The sequence below is a fragment of the Podarcis muralis genome, chromosome 6, assembly GCF_964188315.1.
Source record: "Podarcis muralis chromosome 6, rPodMur119.hap1.1, whole genome shotgun sequence".
Taxonomy (NCBI): domain Eukaryota; kingdom Metazoa; phylum Chordata; class Lepidosauria; order Squamata; family Lacertidae; genus Podarcis; species Podarcis muralis.
Genome location: NC_135660.1, coordinates 72897168 through 72914212, shown reverse-complemented (window position 1 = coordinate 72914212; position 17045 = coordinate 72897168). Strand labels below are relative to the sequence as shown.

Sequence of the window (17045 nt, the reverse complement as noted above, 5' to 3'; positions counted from 1 at the left end):
ACCCTCTCCCAGGACTCCTGAGAAAACACCACCTAGCTCTGCTGTTCCTTAGAAGTAGCATTGTATTACTACTGCTAATATTTAAACAAAATGTATATACTGCTTGATAGTAAACAAAACCTCTGAGCGGTTTTAAGAAACAATCTGTAAAAGGAGAGAGGGACCAAATAAGGCGGCTGAAGTTGAAAGCTTGTTCAGGCGTTTGCAGAGCTACATAGTAAACAAATACTTTTGTCTTAATGAAACACTAAAGCTTCACTCCTTCACTCCTCACCCTCCCCAGTTCCTCTTCTTGCAGTATATCCAAGCATTATTCTACTTCTGCTGTATTTATATTGTAACCACACTGTCAATATAAAAGTTGTAAACATGAATGTATGAACAAGCAGCCGAACCATATTGGTTGGTCTTTTTGCTGCAGACTCATTCACAGGTCCTCTGGAGTAATGTGTCATTCAGTCTACAGAAATCAAGGCAAAGCCCTCCAGTACTGCCTCGTTCCACAAGATTACTGGAAGTCTGAATCAGCTTTCTTTTTATTCTAGAAGGACCATTTGTTCCTTCCTATCCTCTTCATTCCTGCCCATGCAACATACATTTTTCTTAACATGGAAAGTTTACAATACGAAAAAACTTAATGATAATGTAGGTCCCTATAATGATAACTAACGATAAACTGGGTAATCTTGAAAAACACCTGTCATTTCGGAAATCTAACGTGTAAAGGAGGTCTATTCTGTGGCAGCCTGCTTGCACAACAACCACTCATCCCAATAGCATAGAAGTTGAGAACCTGTTGCCCCAGATGTTGTTGGGCTATTGCTCTCATTGTTCCTGATCATTAGCCACACTTGCTGCGTCTGGCGGAAATGGCAGTCCAATATCTGGTTGGTTCTCCACTCCTATACTAGGAGAAATCTTGTGCAGCACAACAGCTGAATCCATTGGGAGTCCTGTTCTTGTCAGAGGGCCTTCTAGGTAGTGGCGCTCACCCTGTGGAACACCCTCCCATCAGATGTCAAGAAAATGAGTAACTATATACCCTTTAGAAGACATCTGAAGGCAGCCCAGTATAGGGAAATTTGTCAAGGTTTAATGTTTTATTATGTTTTTATATGTTGGAAGCCACCCAGAGTCGTTGGGGCAACCCAGTCAGATGGGTGGGGTACAAATAAGTTGTTGCTGTTGTCAAAGCTGTTGTGCAACTGCCTAACGCAACCCGTTATTGTTATTGGTGACAGTTAAGCTTGTGTGCTATTGCTTGAACAAAATTAAGATTCTCAAACTTCCTGTGCTAATGTTATATGGGATCTCACCCGCAATCTGCTTTCTAATCAACATATCCCATTATTTACCTTTCTTTTCTTCCCTGGCCTTTTGTTCTGCTAGATCTGCCAACCAGTGCAGTGGTGACTGGGATTCAGGAGGAGTTAACTTGCTGTCTGTGCTCACGTCACTTCCTGGGCTTGTATTACCGTTTGTCTCAGATTTCTGAGATGCCTTCTGCTGTTGCAACTCAGGTATGCACAGAGAAATTTTATTACTGTGATTAAGGACATTCTGCAAAATCTGTAGGACACAACAATTCAATTAAGCACTTTGCATATGATAAAACAGTAATTACTTTAAGACCCTAATGCAGCATATGTAAACTATGCTTTAGTGATGCACAGTTAAGCAGCACTGAAAGTCAATAGCATATGCAACTGTGCATCTTAAAAGTGTCATAACAAATATTAACAAAATTATATTTGATCACTAAGCTGTGGCCTTACCTGAGATACACCATTCATTGAAGGGAACTTGCCAGGTTGTAAATTCTGTTTGCTGGCACACTGGCAATGGGCTCTAATCTCATGTTTCTCTCTAAGATTATGCATTGCTTCAAGAAGTTCCATTAATACTATAAAATATTAAGAAAACAATGAATTATACAGTTTTGAAGCTGACCACCTCAAACTTCATCTGCATCTGCACACCAAAGAGAATAGACACCAACCCTTAGAACCAGTTCCACCTTTGCCAACACATTTCAGAATTTTACCCCAAAATAAACAGCAAAATTCTGACACTAGCTATCTTCAACATGACTTTTTTAGATATGTCATTTTTTAAAAAATAATAATCTGTTAACATGGTTAAGTACCATTTTTATTACATAGGGTAAGCTGCAGCATTTGAGGGACTCAAACAAGAGGGATACTTAATGGGGAAAGGCAGAGAAGGGCATGACACATGAATAGACAGAGATCATAAAGCACGACCATCATTAAAACAACATTTCCTGTACACTGCGACCTTTAAAAGCAATGCTGGCCTGCCGCTTCATGTTTTTTCTGTGTTGCTTTCCCACTCTAGACAGAGGGCAGCTGCACATTTTATACAGCAATGGCCACTTGCTGCAGGTACGTTGATTGTTTACATAAATATTCCAATTAAACACACAATAAAATCAAAATGTATTTAAAATTCACCAAGAACCATCACTAGCTAATCAAAGAAACAAAAAAGCATTTCCAGTTAAACACATTAAAACCAGGAGTACCCTAGGTGCTCGTTCTATACCAAGTTAGCCAATGTAGATGTAGATGTTGTTGGGCTAAAACTTCCATTATCTCTGAAAACTGACCAAGCTAGCTTGGGCTGTCGGGAGGTGTAGTCCAGCAACATCTGGAGGGCAGCAGGTTGGCTACTCCTGGTCTGTACCATAAACTCTGATGAAGTAAAAGTTCTTGATCTCTTTCCTAAAATCCTGCAAAAAGCTTTTCAACAAATCTATACTTTACACTTCTGCTATGTGGAACACTGATGTAACCATCATTCCGATCAGGCCTCAGCCTTCGCTGATCTATAAAAGTTTATAAACTATGACCAGGAACAAAACAAGTTATAATTTTATACTTAAAATTCTGATCTGAGCTACGGCCTGGTTTACAAAAGAGTGCCTTTTCAGATGAAGGCTTGACACATTTCCTTCTGAGGCTCAAGCACACTGTGAAATACCTTCCATCTTAGGAAAAGAGACACAATACCTCTGAGTCTGCAGCGCTAGCTATGAATCCTGAAATGCAGTACCAATATTCATTGATACAAAAGCTTTGACCTTCATTATGATCTTACCTGTTCCAGGAATGATCTGGGTTGGCATTAAATGTTTGTGATCATGAGGCTGCCCTTTCACACATTTCATCCAGGCGTACAATTCTTTATCTGTGAAGGCATTAACAGTTTACATCAGGGGTCAGCAACCTTTTTCAGCCGTGGGCTGTCCCTCAGACCTTGTGGTGGGCCAGACTATATTTTTTTGAGGGGGGGGGGGGAATGAACGAATTCCTATGCCCCACAAATAACCCAGAGATGCATTTTAAATAAAAGGGCACATTCTACTCATGTAAAAACACGCTGATTCCTGGACCGTCTGTGGGCCAGATTGCAAAGGCAATTGGGCTGCATCCGCCCCCTGGGCCTTAGGTTGCCGACCCCTGGTTTACATCATAGAATCAATTACAAGTTTTTATTAACTTCAATTAAACACAGTAATTTTAGATCAGCCATGCAAACATACAACCTACAGTTATAAGAGCGGTGGTTTTGAACAAAGCTGAATACACTTGTGGTGATTTTACTTTGTATCCAGTTTTTGTGATTAAATAGAAACTAACCTAAAACTTCAAACAAGCAGTTCTAAAATGTTTAACTATTATCTTAGTTCTTACAAAAAGTGCACTGACCTCTAGAACTCTTCCTTTCCTTAGCCTTATAGCAGTCTAAGCAGACCACAAATCCACATTTTTGGCAGACCCAGTGAATGTTAAACAGAGTGGCTTCACATGCATCACACATTTCACGGACTCCTCTGACTGCTCTCTTCCAAGCTATTTTGGCTGGAATACAGAGTAAACAGAAGACCAAGTACTGAAATTTAAAGGCAAACAACTGCAAAATTATAGCACATAAATGAAATTTCAGCTGAAAACCTGTTTGATTTAGGGTGTCCTTCCCCAACTTGGTGCCCTCCAGACTGCAACTCTCATCATCCAGGACCACTGACCATGCTTCCTGGGGCTGATGGGACTCATAGTACAAACCCTGTGGAGGATACTAGCTCAGGGAAGACTGATTTGCAAAGTACATTTGCCGCCCCACACTTTGATTCTTTTGTATAGTTTTGCACTTTTTAATAAAAGTGCGTTCATTTCCAAAGAGCCAATAAAGATACAGTTGAGGCAGCCCATAATTACAAAACATCATATTAAATACTTTTTTTTACAAAAGAGAAGAAAAGTTGTTATGGAACAAATCAAGCTGGCAAGGCTGTTGTTGCATTGGGAATGGAACCCACGCTAATTTTATTTACTAAATTTATATCCCACCCTTCCTCCCAACTACGATAAGTTTGGGGTAGCCCACTTTGTTCATGTCTTGGACATTTATCCCAATACATTTTTGTTTCCTCCTGTGCTACTTCAACAGTACAATAACATAACATTTTGATGCAATAGGGAAATTCCCAAGGAAAAACACGATGGATGAGCCACATTAAAAAGCAGCAACTAAATTTTGAACAGAGTTATTCAGAAAAAGTTGGATACTTACCATCCTTTTTGACCCAGGACATGGCTGTTTTCTCAGATGTCACTAACTGACAAAATTTGTCACCTATGTGGTCTAAGATGTATTTGCAAGTTTCTAGGTCAATTTCATCATCATCATAATTATCATGTGTCCATAAACTCATTGCTTCATCATCATACTGATCGGGAGAAGAAAAGCCATCAATCCTAACCACTCCGTTCTTACTAAAAGAAAGCCTACAAAACAAAATACACAACTTACATAAGTATCAAATTCATGATCAATTTAAACTGTATTTCGATGTTAACTGTGTGTCAAACATGTTATGGTTGGTTCATGTCCAATGTTTCTGAAAGGCAGCATGAGAATGTATATATCTGTCTCGGTTCTCTCCCTGAACCATTTTGTTGGCAGAGACAGACAAGGTACTGCTGGAAAGCGAAGAGGGAGATGGTGGCATTAGTGTATCATTGGGGAATCTACAGTTGAAATATAGATTACCTGTTTCTGCTTTATATACCTTATATACATTGATGCCACATATAAAACAATAATTTCATAGAATAATTTCATTATTAATCTGCACCCGAACATGAGAAGTTTGTTACATAATGGTATTTTTTCACTATTCAATCTACTCAATCTGCTGAAAATCAACATGGTGTGACTACTAGAAAGCTTTTCAATGTTTCTGTTAGTTGAATATGTGTTTGGCATAGAATGTAATGATATAAATACAATAACAACAACAAAAATAACTCCACAAAACCACAGGGATTAATTTGCAGGTCACACCCCATTTTGTTTTTCTTTCCTTCATCACTTGGGACCATAGTCGCTGGCTTCAACCTTACATTCATTCTTACCTCAGGCTACTGTCTCCTTCCTTTCTTCCCTTCAGTCTTATTCAGTTCTAGATCATCCTTGTTGTTGTGAAAAGGAAAAAAGTATTGCCTTTATGACATCAGAAACCGCTACTCCAATCCTTAGTCATCTCTTTGCCTCTGTCCTTCAGTTACTAGTAGGCATGTACATCTGTTCTGGTGATTGGCTCAACGGTTGCTGATGTCACAAAGACCCTGCTTTTTCCTCTGTGGAGCTCCTTGTAAAGGTTCCTTTTCAGGTTCTCTCTTGTTGAAAAGCTGAATGTTTTCCACAGTCTCTCACTTTCTCCTTATACATACCAGTCCCATACATATGACTTTTGTGTGGCAGGAATGAAGCCTACTACAAAGCCTACTACTACAAAGGCAGAGTCACCTCAGCTGCTCCACCCATTTTTGCCTTTGGCCACCCTGCACCAAGAACAGAGCATGCTGCACAATATGTATGAATATATTATTATTAGATTCAAAGATCTGAGAAGTGGCCTATAGTTCAAAATCACAAACCTGTTAAGCCAAAGACCTTGGATTTAAAGTAAAGGATTCAATATTTTTTTAAACCACCTCCACCAAAACCTGCTGCTTTTTGTGCAATAGAAACTCCAATTGAGTTTACACAAAGAAAAACATTTCATAGAATCACAGAGTTGGAAGAGACTCCAAGGTTCATCTAGTCCAACTTCTTGCAATGCAGGAATCTCAGCTACAGCATCCGTGACAGATGGCCATCCGATCTCCAAGGAAGGAAAGTCCACAACCTCATCAGGGAGTCCGTTCCACCCATTTACAACCGCGATAGTGAAAGTGGTGCATTCCAGACGTTGTGGACTCCAATCAGACCTAACCATGGATTATGCTGGCCAGGGCTGATGGGTGTTGGACTCCAACAACATCTAGACCCAGAAATGTGCAATAATGTCAGAGGCAGTGTTTTGATAATGTAAAATTTCTATAGGTACCAGGCTTTAGCAAAGTAAAAAAAAGGAAGTAAGGTCCACTTCATCAGCTTGGTTGATAGATCAAATCCATTTGTTTCTCCTCTCCCTGAGCTGCTTCCACTCAAGTAGGTCATGACAAGAACATCAAAACTTTAAGAACTGGTGCCTGAGATTGCTGCCTCCACACCACTTGTTGCAAACCAGTGGTAGGTACTGAATTGTTTGCAACTGATCCTACGTAAGGCACTCTGGGAGCTTTTTAACTGAAGAGTGAGGTAAAAAAGTGACTATCCACAATTTAAAAAGCATTTCTAGCTTGTATGCATCACTGCTCCAGCGTGTTTCAAACTGCAACTCTTCAAAGCGTAACGACATTGCTACAATAGAAGTGTAGAAATAAAACTTGGTTTCTCAAAAAGAAAAAAAAGTTTTTCACTTACCGACGAAAGTAGTAGAATCTACAAAACACTGGTGAGTGAGCTGATTCTTCTCCTTTCTTGCTTCTTACAAGTCTACATTCTCTGCATTTTTGCAAATTGGGCCCGATTTCGTAACAAGAGTCATCCTGCAAAAAGGATTCTCCCGTCTGTTTCAACTTCTTTACTTTACGCCAGTCTTTTAATACTGAACGAGGTATGCCAGCTGCAAAAATGACAACTTCTTTAGTAAAAGGAAAGACAATGTAATCAGGACTTAATATTTAGAGTTTAACAGAAGCTGTAGTGGGAGTTAGTATTATTATGTATTGCCTTTATTAATCACTTACTACAAAAATGTTTCAAAGCAACTTACAATTATAAAAGAATATATACATGATACAAAATTTTAAAAACATTTTTAAAAATTGGGTAAAAGTGTTTATATTGCAATATATGTTAAATTATAAAAAAGTGTTTGAAAATAGGTGGGGGCGGACGGGAGAATTCACACTTTTTTATTTAAGCTATTTTTGTTTTTTATCAATTACCAATTTTATTATCAATTTGCCCCATAATTTACAGGAGAATGGATGATAACCCATTTATTTTGTCAGTATAACCACTAAGGCAGTAATAATTTCAAACACATCTTATTGGTGACTCTGCTTCTGTGAACTACTATGGTTACCTACACGATGAATTTATTTATTTATCTTGTTAAAACCAGTAGTATAAAAAAGGAAAGTATTTTCAAAAGAACAAAGTAAAATCTTTTACACATCTCCTTTCCGAAAATTCAGAAAAATGGGATTGCAAACATTTAATACATTTGTTGGCCTCAGTGCAAAAGTATTTCCTATGGACTGCATATGGACAGTAATGTACAATGCAAATGAAACATTTTAGTTTAGTTTGTTTTCAAACACTTATATCCCTTCTTTTTTCTACCATAGAACCCAAGGTGGCACATCTATTCAGGCACTGACTAGACTCAGAACCAGCTACGCTTCAAGCAAGGTGGTGGTCTCATGTCCCTTATATCCTGGCTATGATTTCAGTCTTTAAAACAGTACTCACAAAAGACTATCAGCCAATCATGATAGGAAATTTAAAAAAACTGTAGCCTGGCAGAAAGCACATTTTCCTGAATCTTGTGACACTTTACATTTGTCAAGTGTGTAAGGTCTGACTTGCACTAATGCTAAGCCATGGTTTGTTCATTCAAAGGGTGACTTGTTTGAACATTTGATCCAAGTCTAGCAGATAGCAAAGCTATCTACAAAGCCAGTTTGTAGAGGAAAAATATTCATTTGCAGGCATGGTTTGAATTCAAACTGCACCGGCAAGCGAACTACTTCTAAGGGCTTGCTGTCAGCACTGATCAAGGAGCCCCACTTGCCAAGGAACACTGAAGAACACACTTTAGATTCACAACTGTTTCTTTGTGGCTGTCACTTTTTGCCTCATATGACATTGGGTGTGGGGCAGGCTGACGTGGTTTGGGAAAACAGCCTCTTGAGCCAATTTAGGACCCCTGCCAGGCCTAATTAGGCCCACAGGCCAGACGCTCCCAAACACTGCCTTAACACAAACAGCTACATTAACATTGATATAGGTCACATGGTTCTCTGTGCCACTGATTTTTCTTCACATTATTTTAGTCTGACGCATCGTTGCCTGCCTTTGGGAGTAGAAAGTGCTATGCAACCTAGTTACGCTCTGCAGTGATTTCTGTTGCTGAGGTAGTACTTTATGGAGCTACTGTGATCATAAATTCCTGCAGTGCGCACATAGCTTGTTTTCTACTGGTTCATGTAGTATAGTTTCCCCGTACAATTATGTGAGGGAAATAAGAAAATGCAGAATATATGGCTAAGGATTATTTTGTTGAACCAGCCCACAGACATAAAGAGGAAGCACACATCTGTTCATCTGCTAACTCCTAAAGCAACTGTGCATTGCAAAAACTAATTTTAGAATCTAGACAGAAACAGTGTGGTCCATATGACATGCTCAATCCTAAATTATTATTGAGTGTGAAAATGATAACCAATTCAACTGAAGTGCATGTGCACAGAGTGGAAAAGAAATACATAAAAGGAATAGTTCTTCACAGCAATAGGAGATGAAGGATCTTTAGATGGGGAAGCAGCTGGTAGCAACAGGGAGACAGGAAAAGCAGAGGCGCAGAGAGAGAGAGAGAGAGAGAGAGAGAGAGAGATGTATGCTTTGGAAGAAGTAAACGGGCATGAGTCAGAAAGTAGCTTCAGGGATTGGAATTGTGTAGCAAGTACTGATCAGTAAAAAATAACATTTTAAAGTAACAGTTCAAAAATGGGATAATATACAGCTACTTACAATAACAATTTGTATAAACCTCTAAGTTGTAACACTTAGGAATATTAGGTAAACTGAAGTGTCCCTTTTATAGCATTTATACAATTTCAGCACTGTTTTGTTGCAGTCCTAAAATTGCTTGTGAAAAGTAATTTTAAATAGTATCATTGTAAATAGTAAAACTGACAACAATGTTACAGTACAGCCAAAATCAGTCAGTTCTGATCAGTGGCCTGAGTCTGAAGGGGCAACTTTTAGCACATGCAGAATACAGGGATAAGATCCCTAACTGGTGAGAGTTTCTGTCTCTTTGCTGGAAACCCCTTTGCACCATGAGGGTGACCATTACAGACTCAGTCCATCATGTGCCGGTTTGGGAGTATTGTGGGATTATATTGAAGGGACGGAGCTACACTAAAGCATTCGCACAGCCTCGCCACACGTTCAGAATGAATGTCTGAAGAAAGCATAGCGGACAGCAGAACTGTACAATACACATATACAGATGCATAATTTAGATAGGTTTCAAAATTCAAGCTTTTCCTGGTATATAATATTGGGTGGTTGTTGTTTTTTTAAAGTATAAAAGACACACAATCCTGACTGCAATAAAAAAAACCTAATGTTCTTACATTCCAATTTGTATGCTAACTATATACTTACAATTGCTGCTGCTGCTCTGTAACTTCAATTTGCTTTTTTCTTTGGCACTTCTGCTAAGAACACCATTTGGCTTTATTTCTTCCTCTGCATCGCCTTTTTTCTTTTGCAAATCATTCTGTTTCTTTTTGTAAGTTGGCTTAGGCTGCCGCTTAGTCCTTTGCTCTGATTTGCTCTCACTTTCATCAGAATCTCCACTTTCAGAGCCAGATTCATACGTCCTTTTCGTTTTTCGCCTTGTCTGTTTCTCTTCTTTCGCAAGCTTTTCACCCAGCATTTTACAATCTATATTATTTTGCAAATCATTTGACGTAGAAGCTATTAAGTTAACAGTACATGGCTTAATGATTTCTGAGACACTGTTCCCCGAATTCTCTTTTTTATTAGTATTTTTATCTTCTTCCGAATGTCTTGTGAGCCAAGCTTTTTTCAGCTTCGTGTGGTAGTTCCCTTGACTCGTCTGGGATACTTGCCCATTGCCTACAGTATTTGCTTTGTTTATTGTACCAGAGATGACAGTACTGTCTAGGGAAACGGAGGCTGGATATATTGGATTTTTCGCAGCAGTCAACTCTGTATCACTGGCACTGCTACTTTTAAACTGAGCAGCAGCCAATGCTGCCTTGTGCTTTTTCAAGTGAATAAAATCAGATGGCCCAGAGAATCCAGAGCTGGCCTGAAGAACACTTTCCGTTTTGCTGCAGGCTAATGTAACTGGAGCTGCAGTGCTCAGGCCACATTCTTGTATGTGTGCCACTTCCTGGTTTATGGCTGTGGAGGCAGTACTCTCTACTGACGTGCAAGCTAAAGCTGCATTGGACAAACAGTAAGTCACTTCTGAACTGCCCATGATTGGAACGCCAGTAGTAGCCACAGATGCTGTTACATCCGTTTTGGTGCTGCATAGTGTCGTCGTAGTCGGCGTGACAGAACTGGGAACACTGCCCTGGGAGGCAGCTGGCAAGTTCTTTTCATACTGGGCATGAATTGTGTCTGAGTTCATGGTCGGCATAACTATTCTTCCAGTCTCTCTGGCTTCCGCTGGTTTGGGACAATCGGTTTGGTTTATCCCCATCAGCGATCTTTCGACAACTCGCTCTTTCGGAGCTGTCTGCACGACAGATACTGTATCATACTTTGTACGTGAAGGTGGACGTACAATGACAGAAGCTGTGGCAGAAGGCAATTTCCTCTCTATGTGCCATTCCATTTTGTCATTATTTGGAATATTATTATTTTTCCACATATCTGTAAATTTTTGCTCCAAAGCACTTTTGTAAACATTTTGTGCTTCCTTCGGCTCAGGTACTAAAGTTGGTGGCTTCTGTAATTCGTGGATTTTGCTGCCAGCATTAACTGGCTGCACTGGAGTTAAGGTTGGAGGAGAAAGGCTATTGTAACTTCCTTCCTTCCTCTCCAAACTGTGATGGACTGGAGGGTGAAACACCGGTGCCCTGTGCAAAGCGGGCATTGTTCGGAGTGTACTTGAGGATGAAACAGACAACTGAGTAGGACTTCTGGAGTCATTTCTGAAAGAATTTGCTGAATTAGAGGTCGCTTGCTGTGAAAACTGCTCTGTTATCTTGCCTATTGAGCTTTCAGACTCTGGTGGGTGTTTAATCAAAGGTGGTGGTTTTGAAAGAGATGTAGTGAAAGAAGTGAGTGACTGAGCAGAAGCTGTTGAAGGACAACTGCTCTGTTTATCGGCACACATACCTGAAACCTCTTTGGAGGAGTATGTTCGTGGTGGTTCGTTGACCACGCTGTTAGACAAAGTGGTAAAATAGTTGCTTTGTGGCAAGTTCTGTGGTACAGAATGCTTCATCTTGTAGAGTTCTGAATCTTTCTCATGTTTTACTCCATGGCTTTTGGGGCTAGAGGATGATAATGGCAATATTCTGGAATATGATTCCCTTTCACCCTCAAGTGCCTTGATTTTAGCAGTAAAAGGAGCAACCTCAATACTTTCTTGAAGTATCCTCCTGTGCTCTTCTTTATACTTGCTTAGCCTCTCGCCTGTCTCTTGAAGTGACCTTTGCAGTGGGTCTACAAAGTGTCTTTGCAAATGGCCCTCTTTTGCGGTCTGTGATCTGTTATGCTCTACATCTGACTTTGCTGGAGTAGCTGCAACTGAACGTAAAGGTTCAAAAATTCCTTTCCTTTCCAATTCTCTGTACAAAGACACAGAAAGCAGAACTGAAATAATTCTGTTTCACATCAATGCATTAATATGCTAAACAAGAAATATGCCATACAAATGTGAAAGTGATAGTAATAATATATTCATCATTAATATACTTTTCACATTCCTGTTGGTCATCCTTTGAGTGTGATATGTGATGCAAAGTTTCCAGAGACTTAAAGCTAAATACAAAAAGCAAACAAGTAAACCATCCTCACTCTTTCATCGGCATTATCTTACCTCTTGTGTTTAGAAATTTAAACAAAGCAAACTTACTCTTTATGATGATCCGCTATACTTTTTGACAATGGAGGACTAGAGTGTGTCGTCAATTTAAGTGGCCGATGTGGTTCTGCACTGGATGGTCTTACAGGTATGTGGCTCATTAACCCAAGACCGTCAGCTGAGGTCACAGGGGTGGGTTGGTGTAACCAAGGACTAGGAGTATTCTGTTAACAGCAACAAAACCAGACTTTATAGTTACTACTGGAACCTAAACATAAGCATAACTCCATTTTATCAAAACCCTAGGGTGCCAAACTGTTTTTCTATGCTGGCATTGTTTAAGGTATAAGTGACACAATTAAATTATTGCAGCTATCCTATTTTTGAATCCTATTTGAATAAGGATTCAAAATAGATGAAAAAGTATTCAGTTTATTTTGAAGCAAGGTAAAATGTTAAATTTAACTAAAAAGAAAAGCATACCAAATGAGTAGGAGAAAAATCTGTGGTCAGCATCTTCTAAAAGTAAACTGAAATATCACCCGTGGCCCATTTTTGGAACACAATTCCCAGCCAAAGCTATACCATCTTCCATGCCACACTTACTACAAAATACAGTATGAAACATCTTCAATAGCAATAGATTCAATAATGGGTTAGTTAACTAGCAAAAAAGACTCGTGCAGATGCAATGCTAATGATATCATGATTAGGAGCCTGGAAGCTTGCCATGTTCTTTCCCAGCCCCCTTTCTCTGGTTAGAATTAGTATGGTGCAGTATTAAGTCTGCACTGGTACTAAGAAAGGTTTGGAAACCAACATCTGGCCCCGGTTTAAAAGCTAGCAATTAGTTACCACTGCTGCAAATGTAATGTTGCACATTAGTTATCAACAGAAAGGGAGAGCAGGAGAAAGTACACATGAGCCTGTGGCATGCTTCCAATCTCCTAATCATGGCTAGGAGACTGCTATTACTGCATCTGTATCGGGCCTCCATCCTATTATAGCATATTATATTCTGCTGCTAAGATACTACAGTAATGGGTGAAAGAAATCCTTCTACAAAGCTAAGGACATTTGAGTCTTTGAATTTCAGTTTTAAGTATCCCCACATTCTGTATGCTTCTATAACAATGGCTTTTTTTTTTAAGAAAGAGAAAACCCTATAAATCCAGATTTCTCTTTTTTAAAAAAACACAACAACCCTAAAGTGCCTCCCAACCTCTCACCAGAAAGCAGAATTTAAGCACAAATATAAGTGTTGCACTCAGTCACCCAACTCTAATAATATACATAATACAAAACTACGACATGTTTCATTTTCCCCTCCCCTCTTGAATCAAAGCCTGATTACAAAGCAGCAATTATTTAAATTTGTTAAGGCAATTATAAAGCACTATAAACAGATTACACACCACATCAAGTTATCATATGATATTATTCCAATTTATAATAAACTGGGGTTTGAGCATGACTTACCCTTCTCAGAGGAGCCTCAGTATTAACAGAAGCTTCAGAATGGACCCATTTAGATGAAGGTATTCCAAGTCCTGAGTATGCATGTGTTCCGTTGGGATACTGCCAAATAATTGGATAAAGTCCCAGGTGATTATATGTAGCAGAAGGGTGAGCTTGCCCAAGAAGATGTGGTGACTGGTGCTGCAGCATCTGTTGCTGTTGCTGGTGTGCTAATGCCAAATGGCTTAAGCTGCTAGCGTGAGCAGTCTCTAGTCGTGGATGGCCTCCCAACAGAGAGGCTGTAGGCACTCCAGGTAACACTGCAGGAAGTAGATGCGGGTGATGAACAGAATGGTGAGATGTACTACTAAGAGGATGTGTATTAATAGCAGACAAAGGAGTTTGGTTTGAGGACCCAGCTAACAAATGGGATGCAGCAGTTAATGCGGGGTGATGAGTGTTTGGATTTAAACAAGTTCTATGGGAAGTGGAATGAGGAGGATAGTTATGTTGATGTAAATAGGGTGATATATGGTTAGTTCCCGTTTCTTGTCCAATTAGAGCGGGATCTCTGTAAACTGTGAAATGTTCATTCTTGTCAATGATAAGAGGACTTTTAGTAGCTTCTATTGAACTAACTCTAGCTGGAACTGGATGAAAGCTAGACCTAGGCAAATCATGTTCAGTTTTAATTGCTGACCTTGTTACTCCAGTAACATGGCTGTTCTGGTAATTAACCTTAGACTTCACAGTGTCGGGAGATTGGGCGTGTTTATATTTAACTTCAGGTGAAGAATTTGACTTGATTTTAGGGGTTTCAATCAGTGGGCCAGCTTTTGATTTCACTACATCAGAGACTGGACTTTGTTTACGTACTCTGCCCTCTTCTGCTATGGAAATGACAGTTAAAGATGAAACAGAGCCATACGGAACTTTTTCAGAATTATGATGTTCATTTGCTGATGTACTTTTCACAACTTTTGGTTGTATCAAATCCATTTTGTTGGCATTATTAATCCAGTTTTCATCAGTTTCCAGCTTTCTCACTTCCAGAAAGCTTGAATTTGTAAACAGATGTTTTGTATCACTACCCAGAGGCTCCATTTTCTGACGAGTTTGCAAACCAAAAGTATTTGATATGTTTTCCTGGGCCTCAATAGTTGAACTGTTTTCAATATTTATATCAATACAACCTTTTGGTGTAGGGCAACTGGGCACAAACTGCTCATTGGGTAAGAGCTCCCTGGGTTGTTGCTTTTCTATACTGCACTCTTGAATGCATACATCATTCGCATTCCTATCATAAACTGTTGGCTGCTCGGCTTGATGGAGTGAAATTTCTTGCAGCTCCAAGTCAGCTGACTCTGGCCTATCGGTTTCTTGATGTTTTTTATCTTCCTGTATCTCGTGCCAGGGTGACTGGCTGTCTATTAGTGTTTGTTCCTCTATACCATCACTGCTCTGGGATTTTCCTTCTTTCCCATTTATCTTTGAAGTGTTCTTGCTTTTCAATTCATTCTCTGAATTCTGCTCAGACGAAGAATCTGTCAGTCTTTTGTTTGAATTTTCTGAGTCACTGCTCTCAGAATAGTCTGAAGTGTTGTCTATCCGCTGCCTCTTCATACCGAGTTTCTTTTCATCATCTTCTGGTTTTCTTCTTTTGGAAATAAAGTGTTTGCTTTTATTTTTGGAATTTTCTGTAGAAATAAATAAATAAATAAATAAATAAATAAATAAATAAATAAATAAATAAATAAATAAATATTCCTTTATTTAGTACTATGTTGAAGAAGAATTGTTCCAACCCTTTGAAAAATGTTTATACCTCCTTGACTGATATAGTCGTATTTTTCCTCTTTTGTCTTTTCTTCATCAGGCACACTGCTATCAGAGCCTTTCCTTTTATGTGGACGAGCATTCCGCTGCTGTTGATGTGAATTTTGCTTAGGTGCTGCACTCTGGGAATTCATTGCTGGCCTGGGACTATTTGCCTGTGCCCGGGTATAGTGGCCCTAAATAAAAAGAGCAATACATTTATAATTCATTAATACAAGATAGTTAACAAAGTAAATGGCAATGAAATTTAAAATCAAAATATATCTACGTGGGCTGTGTTGCTGTTCTGGTTGGAACGAGACCTGCGCCGTGATGTAATGCCAATATTTTCACCTTTCAACAAAGAGTGAACAACATCATCTAGAAAGGTCATCTGAACCATAGAGGGATCCACATTTTGTGGTTCTAAAACCTGGTTAATTTTGAAAAACAAAAAAAGGGAATCAATTCTTATTTATATATCCCATATGAATACCAGCTGCAAATACAAAATTTATGTCCTAAACTGAAACAACTTTTTTGGCACAAAACTTCAAAAGGAATGAAGAAGTGGCATCCTTTCATATTGAAAGGGGGGGGGGGGGGAGAATACATGTTAACATGTTTTATAAGAACAATGCCAACGTTCCAGCTTTGGTCCCAAACTGAAAATCTTCAATTTTTTTTAAACTGGTCAAACAAAAATAAAGCATACGGGATGAAGATTTTTTTTCAGCTTCAGAGGGAAAGGTGTATGAGTGATTAATGATAACTATAAACCAACGCTAACTGAAAATAGGACAAAAGGTTATATTGGCCGTTACTTCTACCCCACCATTTCATTATCTTGGGGAGCTCAATTAAGGAAAATAGATCTTCACACACACACACACACACACACACACCCGCAGCTCCATTTTATTTCTGCATTTATGCCCTGAAAATATTAAAGACTACTGCAATATGCATTCTGGTTTCCTTTGTTCCATGTAGGCATTTATAGCCACTTTATCACCTGACAGCACTTTTTAAAAACAACAATAATGAATCCTTACAGACATGATTCCCTTCATCCACATTTTATTTATCTTACTGGTCAGGTAATAACCGAATAAGCAGATTTGAGTTTTTAAAACCATAAATGATTGTGTTAAGTAATATTTTAAAACAATGTATATATATATATATGCAACTCAATTTTAGGCCAACAGTTCCAAAGCCATGACAAACCTATTTATGTTTAAGACAAACACGGAAGAAATAGTTACCTGATCATTCATAACAATCATAGTGCGAGTGAATAGATCATGATGAGTTATTATACCAGTGAACCACTGGGTGGCAGAGTCCTGTCTGTATACTCTCACTCTATAGCCGTTTAAGGAATATGGTCCTTCGAAAATAAAAATAAAAATAGTTTTTGAGGATTATTGCAATAATTTTCCAATCCATGGCTTGGTTTTAAAAGCGCACGCAGCACAGATGTTATCTTACATTGTAACCCACCCCCGAAAACCCAACTTCCATTATGCCTTTAAGTCTACTGCATACT

At 38.9% G+C, this 17045-nt stretch overlaps 1 protein-coding gene across 6 annotated transcripts in view; it reads right to left on the bottom strand.

Annotated features, from left to right (window-relative positions):
- Positions 1–17045, bottom strand: part of JMJD1C (jumonji domain containing 1C) — a 118443-nt gene that overhangs the window by 10884 nt on the left and 90514 nt on the right. For all 6 annotated transcript variants that reach the window (XM_028729380.2, XM_028729376.2, XM_028729375.2 and 3 more), the window contains 12 exons: positions 16762–16886; positions 15783–15926; positions 15504–15690; positions 13700–15375; positions 12272–12444; positions 9817–11984; positions 6838–7039; positions 4597–4811; positions 3732–3884; positions 3121–3210; positions 1776–1903; positions 1356–1569 (listed from right to left, as the gene is read on the bottom strand). In XM_028729380.2, coding sequence (XP_028585213.2) covers positions 1356–1569; positions 1776–1903; positions 3121–3210; positions 3732–3884; positions 4597–4811; positions 6838–7039; positions 9817–11984; positions 12272–12444; positions 13700–15375; positions 15504–15690; positions 15783–15926; positions 16762–16886 — 5475 coding nt within the window. The remainder of the gene's footprint in view (positions 1–1355; positions 1570–1775; positions 1904–3120; positions 3211–3731; positions 3885–4596; positions 4812–6837; positions 7040–9816; positions 11985–12271; positions 12445–13699; positions 15376–15503; positions 15691–15782; positions 15927–16761; positions 16887–17045) is intronic.